Source organism: Salmo salar, chromosome ssa02 (assembly GCF_905237065.1).
Source record: "Salmo salar chromosome ssa02, Ssal_v3.1, whole genome shotgun sequence".
NCBI classification, from domain to species: domain Eukaryota; kingdom Metazoa; phylum Chordata; class Actinopteri; order Salmoniformes; family Salmonidae; genus Salmo; species Salmo salar.
This window is the reverse complement of record NC_059443.1, coordinates 4,997,501-5,005,000: the sequence shown is the minus strand read 5'-3', so window position 1 is coordinate 5,005,000 and position 7,500 is coordinate 4,997,501. Positions and strand designations below refer to the sequence as shown.

At 42.6% G+C, this 7,500-nt stretch overlaps 1 protein-coding gene across 1 annotated transcript in view; it reads left to right on the top strand.

The window, feature by feature from the left end:
* The window catches only part of LOC106597885 (ectonucleotide pyrophosphatase/phosphodiesterase family member 2-like), a 108,347-nt gene that overhangs the window by 27,461 nt on the left and 73,386 nt on the right, over nt 1-7,500 (top strand). Inside the window, 8 exon segments of the mRNA XM_045696647.1 lie at nt 1,766-1,853; nt 1,941-2,028; nt 2,189-2,358; nt 5,652-5,787; nt 6,012-6,115; nt 6,117-6,152; nt 6,950-7,085; nt 7,290-7,367. Coding sequence (XP_045552603.1) covers nt 1,766-1,853; nt 1,941-2,028; nt 2,189-2,358; nt 5,652-5,787; nt 6,012-6,115; nt 6,117-6,152; nt 6,950-7,085; nt 7,290-7,367 — 836 coding nt within the window.

The following is a 7,500-nucleotide window of genomic DNA, read 5'->3' as shown; positions in this document are numbered from 1 at the left end:
TGGTGTGTCCTATTGGTGGTGGTGGTGTGTCCTATTGGTGGTGGTGGTGTGTCCTATTGGTGGTGGTGGTGGTGGTGGTGTGTCCTATTGGTGGTGGTGGTGGTGTGTCCTATTGGTGGTGGTGGTGTGTCCTATTGGTGGTGGTGGTGTGTCCTATTGGTGGTGGTGGTGGTGTCCTATTGGTGGTGGTGGTGTGTCCTATTGGTGGTGGTGGTGGTGGTGGTGGTGTCCTATTGGTGGTGGTGGTGTGTCCTATTGGGGGTGGTGGTGGTGTGTCCTATTGGTGGTGGTGGTGGTGGTGGTGTGTCCTATTGTGGTGGTGGTGGTGTGTCCTATTGGTGGTGGTGGTGGTGTCCTATTGGTGGTGGTGGTGTGTCCTATTGGTGGTGGTGGTGGTGTCCTATTGGTGGTGGTGGTGTGTCCTATTGGTGGTGGTGGTGTGTCCTATTGGTGGTGGTGGTGGTGGTGTGTCCTATTGGTGGTGGTGGTGGTGTCCTATTGGTGGTGGTGGTGTGTCCTATTGGTGGTGGTGGTGTGTCCTATTGGGGGTGGTGGTGTGTCCTATTGGTGGTGGTGGTGTGTCCTATTGGTGGTGGTGGTGTGTCCTATTGGTGGTGGTGGTGTGTCCTATTGGTGGTGGTGGTGGTGGTGGTGTGTCCTATTGGTGGTGGTGGTGTCGTCCTATTGGTGGTGGTGGTGTGTCCTATTGGCGGTGGTGGTGTGTCCTATTGGGGGTGGTGGTGTGTCCTATTGGTGGTGGTGGTGTGTCCTATTGGTGGTGGTGGTGGTGTCCTATTGGTGGTGGTGGTGTGTCCTATTGGTGGTGGTGGTGTGTCCTATTGGTGGTGGTGTCGTCCTATTGGTGGTGGTGGTGGTGGTGTCCTATTGGTGGTGGTGGTGTCGTCCTATTTTACCCTGTTCCTGGAGAAGGCCGTGTCTGTTAACATGAACCTGGACAGACTCTGTATGTTTGTCATCATCAGTCCCAGTGTTGGTCAGACCCAGTGGAAAGTTATCACTCCCTGTGTAAACACATGAGGTAATGTCTGTCTGTCTGTTGCGGACGACAACTGAAAACAAATCAATGGTTGAAAGACAGAGAGGCGAGGGCTGGTTCAGAATAAGCCTGCTCCATGGGGTTGTCACCCTGTTTGAGTTGGCATGGCCACAGAGCTCAATGAAAGAGATCTTTGAGATCTCTCCTCCTGCCTGCTAAGATATAGACTAGTTTAAATCGCTGGCACCATGAGTTGTGAACTTAATGCTTTCTGAGTGAGAAATTCTTACCCTTCTGCAGCTTTGCAGCTAGCAGAGTAAAACTGTCTTTTAAATTAAATTCCCAAATGAAATGAAATGTTTGCCGTTTTCCCTGCCGTTGGTGATTTCAGGCTCTACGTGCTTGTGGGTTGTCCCCTACACAGACACCACTGACTGTAGTGTTTAATGCAAACTTCATTAAAAAGTGTCTGTTTTCCAATGACATGGCTTTACTGGGAAATGTGGTGGTGTAGGTTGGCCTTGGAAAAACAGAATCCGTAATACTTGGGTCTATAAGGATTTCAGTGTGTTACTGTGTATGTAGGGCTGAATCTGTGTGGTCTGGTTTGAATCAAATCAAACGTTATGAAAATCAGACACAATGTCCTTGACTGTTTATTTAGGCTGCATATAGTCGTCATCCCGGTGAGGAATTGTAGATAGTTAATATTATTAAAACCATGAATTGTCTGATGTTGGAATTTTGGTTTCATGCTGTCTGTTACAGAAAGTCTCCAGAAGGAGGAAAGAGGCACCCTGGGAAATGTGGTTTTGCAGGAGATCACGGTTATGACAACAAGATAAACAGCATGCAGGTATGCTCGTTTTATCCTCATCTTGATTTAAGTGTTCTTGTTGCCATAAATGATTAATCATTACCTCATCCTGTTCCTGTTCTTTAGACTATTTTCTTTGGATATGGACCTATGTTTAAATTCAAGACCAAAGTGCCAGTTTTTGAAAACATTGAACTTTACAATGTCATGTGTGGTAAGGCTTCTTCATAATTTTTTATTTGAGGGAGGCATACAGTAGCATTCATCAGCCCATACTCATACGTTATGGACAGTGACGTTGTATTGCATTTTGACTTGAGATCTTACTGTAATCAGAACAAGTCAATACTTTATTGTCCGTCTTCATTGAACAGATCTGCTTGGCCTGAAGCCTGCCCCTAACAACGGGACTCATGGGAGTCTGAACCACCTGTTGAAAAGCCCGGTCCACAAGCCCACCATGCCAGAGGAGGTGTCTAAACCCACCATCTCAGGTCCCATCGTTACTCTGACCGATGACTTAGGCTGCAGCTGTGATGACAAGGTCAGCTACAGAACAGCACATCTCTTATAGCCATAGAGATAGATACTGTATCACTATAGAAATAGATACTGTATCACTATAGAGATAGATACTGTATCACTATAGAGATAGATACTGTATCACTATAGAGATAGATACTGTATCACTATAGAGATAGATACTGTATCACTATAGAGACAGATACTGTATCACTATAGAGATAGATACTGTATCACTATAGAGACAGATACTGTATCACAGTAGAGATAGATACTGTATCACTATAGAGATAGATACTGTATCACAGTAGAGATAGATACTGTATCACTATAGAGATAGATACTGTATCACTATAGAGATAGATACTGTATCACTATAGAGATAGATACTGTATCACTATAGAGATAGATACTGTATCACTATAGAGATAGATACTGTATCACTATAGAGACAGATACTGTATCACTATAGAGATAGATACTGTATCACTATAGAGACAGATACTGTATCACTATAGAGATAGATACTGTATCACTATAGAGATAGATACTGTATCACTATAGAGATACAGTGGGGCAAAAAAGTATTTAGTCAGCCACCAATTGTGCAAGTTCTCCCACTTAAAAAGATGAGAGGCCTGTAATTTTCATCATAGGTACACGTCAACTATGACAGACAAAATGAGAAAAAAAATTCCAGAAAATCACATTGTAGGATTTTTAATGAATTTATTTGCAAATTATGGTGGAAAATAAGTATTTGGTCACCTACAAACAAGCAAGATTTCTGGCTCTCACAGACCTGTAACTTCTTCTTTAAGAGGCTCCTCTGTCCTCCACTCGTTACCTGTATTAATGGCACCTGTTTGAACTTGTTATCAGTATAAAAGACACCTGTCCACAACCTCAAACAGTCACACTCCAAACACCACTATGGCCAAGACCAAAGAGCTGTCAAAGGACACCAGAAACAAAATTGTAGACCTGCACCAGGCTGGGAAGACTGAATCTGCAATAGGTAAGCAGCTTGGTTTGAAGAAATCAACTGTGGGAGCAATTATTAGGAAATGGAAGACATACAAGACCAATGATAATCTCCCTCGATCTGGGGCTCCACGCAAGATCTCACCCCGTGGGGTCAAAATGATCACAAGAACGGTGAGCAAAAATCCCAGAAGCACACGGGGGACCTAGTGAATGACCTGCAGAGAGCTGGGACCAAAGTAACAAAGCCTACCATCAGTAACACACTACGCCGCCAGGGACTCAAATCCTGCAGTGCCAGACGTGTCCCCCTGCTTAAGCCAGTACATGTCCAGGCCCGTCTGAAGTTTGCTAGAGAGCATTTGGATGATCCAGAAGAGGATTGGGAGAATGTCATATGGTCAGATGAAACCAAAATATAACTTTTTGGTAAAAACTCAACTCGTCGTGTTTGGAGGACAAAGAATGCTGAGTTGCATCCAAAGAACACCATACCTACTGTGAAGCATGGGGGTGGAAACATCATGCTTTGGGGCTGTTTTTCTGCAAAGGGACCAGGACGACTGATCCGTGTAAAGGAAAGAATGAATGGGGCCATGTATCATGAGATTTTGAGTGAAAACCTCCTTCCATCAGCAAGGGCATTGAAGATGAAACGTGGCTGGGTCTTTCAGCATGACAATGATCCCAAACACACCGCCCGGGCAACGAAGGAGTGGCTTCGTAAGAAGCATTTCAAAGTCCTGGAGTGGCCTAGCCAGTCTCCAGATCTCAACCCCATAGAAAATCTTTGGAGGGAGTTGAATGTCCGTGTTGCCCAGCGACAGCCACAAAACATCACTGCTCTAGAGGAGATCTGCATGGAGGAATGGGCCAAAATACCAGCAACAGTGTGTGAAAACCTTGTGAAGACTTACAGAAAACGTTTGACCTGTGTCATTGCCAACAAAGGGTATATAACAAAGTATTGAGATAAACTTTTGTTATTGACCAAATACTTATTTTCCACTATAATTTGCTAATAAATTCATAAAAAATCCTACAATGTGATTTTCTGGATTTTCTTTTCTCATTTTGTCTGTCATAGTTGAAGTGTACCTATGATGAAAATTACAGGCCTCTCATCTTTTTAAGTGGGAGAACTTGCACAATTGGTGGCTGACTAAATACTTATTTGCCCCACTGTAGATATAGATACTGTATCACTATAGAGACAGATACTGTATCACTATAGAGACAGATACTGTATCACTATAGAGATAGATACTGTATCACTATAGAGATAGATACTGTAGAAACTGTAGAGATAGATACTGTAGAAACTGATTACATTTACATTACATTTAAGTCATTTAGCAGACGCTCTTATCCAGAGCGACTTACAAATTGGTGCATTCACCTTATGATATCCAGTGGAACAACCACTTTACAATAGTGCATCATGTAGAGATAGATACTGTAGAAACTGTAGAGATAGATACTGTAGAGATAGATACTGTAGAAATGTAGAGATAGATACTGTATCACTATATAGATAGAAACTGTAGAGATAGATACTGTAGAGATTGATACTGTAGATACTGTAGAGATTGATACTGTAGAAACTGTAGAGATTGATACTGTAGAAACTGTAGAGATAGATACTGTAGAGATTGATACTGTAGAAACTGTAGAGATAGATACTGTATTACTGTATTACTGTAGAGACTGATACTGTATTAGTGTAGAGATTGATACTGTATTACTGTAGAGATTGATACTGTTTTACTATAGAGATTGATACTGTATTACTGTAGAGATTGATACTGTTTTACTATAGAGATAGATACTGTAGAAACTGTAGAGATGGATACTGTTTCACTCTAGAGATGGATACTGTAGAAACTGTATTTATCTCTATGGCTCCCACCACAGAACTAGAATGAGATTGTATTTTTATGGCTTTCACAGCCGTAGACAGATGGATATTGAAGCTTTTGGTTTTTATATCAACTTGATATTTGCTTCAAAAAAGTAAATCAGAATGATTTCTGCATCTCAAGAAATAGATGACTTGTTATTATATTGATCTGTTTTGTGTGTGTGTTTGATCTATGACCTGACTGACATCTGTAGCACTAGGCATTACTACATGTTGTGTATTTTACGTGTCTAAACTGGTTTCTGTGTCTGCCACTGATTGTTGTCTCTGTAATCCATAGCTGCTGCTACACGTTCTCATGCTTGTTTGTTTGATTCCCTCTTCTTCTTATTTCTGTCTGTGAAGTCATCTTGCTTCTGCAGAGATTATACATGTCTTTGCAAGAGATTTTCACCTTCAATCTTTTGCAGTTACGTTCAAAAAATAGGGGGCAGAGAGCTTTGAAAGTCCCCGTTGTAAGAGGCTATAACCTGGAGTCACTGTGGCTCTGTCTCTTACAGAACAAAGTGGAAGAGCTTAATCAGAGACTGATGCAAGCTGTTGATGGTACGTCTCTCTCTGGTCCATATCGTTGGTCTTATGCCTCAGTAGTAGTAATGCTGATACCTGTGTAATAACACTAATTACTGCGCCAACAATGTTGTTATTAACATGTTATTACATAGACATGTCAGTAAAGGGTTGTATTATGTCCTATTTGTCATATTACTGTTGAATATCCTCTCCAGAGTCTTGTTACCAGCTTTTAGGATTATTGTCTTCTCTTCCAGACAGCAAGAACCTCCCTCATGGTCGACCTGCAGTTCTGTTCCGTACTAAATACAGCATCCTACACCACAGTGACTATATCAGTGGGTACAGTGAATCCCCTCTCTATGCCCCTATGGACGTCCTATACCGTCTCCAAACAGGTATGTCATACAGGACACAGCTTACAAGTTTCATACATGGTTTATTTTGATATTAGCTATATGCTATTTACTGTACACACTGAGTTTATAACTGATGTTTGACAAGGGAAAATAGCTCATTCAATAATCCTCTCAAGATAAACCCATGGACTGGTACATACATCGTCAGTACTTTATGTTCACTACTAATTTGAACAGTGGTCTAATTATAGTCTCTAGAGCGGGGCTCTCCAACCCAACCTACAGGAGGTTATCTCTCCAGGAACAGGGTTGGAGTTAAAACCTACAGGAGGTTAACTCTCCAGGAACAGGGTTGGAGTTAAAACCTACAGGAGGTTATCTCTCCAGGAATAGGGTTGGAGTTAAAACCTATAGGAGGTTATCTCTCCAGGAACAGGGTTGGAGAGACCTGGTCTAGTGTATTGTCAGTGTCTACAGTCTACAGTGGTCTAACGTTGACTCCAGTCTACAGTGGTCTAACGTTGACTCCAGTCTACAGTGGTCTAACGTTGACTCCAGTCTACAGTGGTCTAACGTTGACTCCAGTCTACAGTGGTCTAACGTTGACTCCAGTCTACAGTGGTCTAACGTTGACTCCAGTCTACAGTGGTCTAACGTTGACTCCAGTCTGCAGTGGTCTAACGTTGACTCCAGTCTGCAGTGGTCTAACGTTGACTCCAGTCTGCAGTGGTCTAACGTTGACTCCAGTCTGCAGTGGTCTAACGTTGACTACAGTCTACAGTGGTCTAACGTTGACTCCAGTCTACAGTGGTCTAACGTTGTGATGTGTTTTCCAGGTTGAAGTAACACCTCTACCAGAGCATCTGACTAACTGTGTCAGACCAGACATCCGTATCCTTCCGGCCTTCAGCCAATCCTGCTCCAACTACAAGGCTGACAAACAGATCTCCTTCGCCTTCCTCTACCCTCCACGTAGGTCCTCAATGTTCTCTCCTGTCAGATTGTTGACCAGTGGCTGGTTGTACCAGCTTGATGTACGCCTGGTTCATTCAAGACCACCTTTGGAACACCCAGCTGATGTACTGTAGTTTACAACGCAGTAATAAGACTTGAGGCCATCTAAATTGTACTGTACATTAAAACCTTGATTTTCCACCATTTCTGTTATATCTTTAGAGCTGGCTCCGACCCAAGACGGCAAATTTGATGCAGTCCTCATCACTAACACCGTACCCATGTACCCAGCATTCAAAAGTAAGTCAAACATTTTCTAAAACTACATGGCATGTCAAATGTAATTCATAGGCCACATTCACATGTCATCACCAGTGAACAGAAATCACACTGACAAGATGGATTGATGGAACTGTTTCCTGGTTTACTCCGG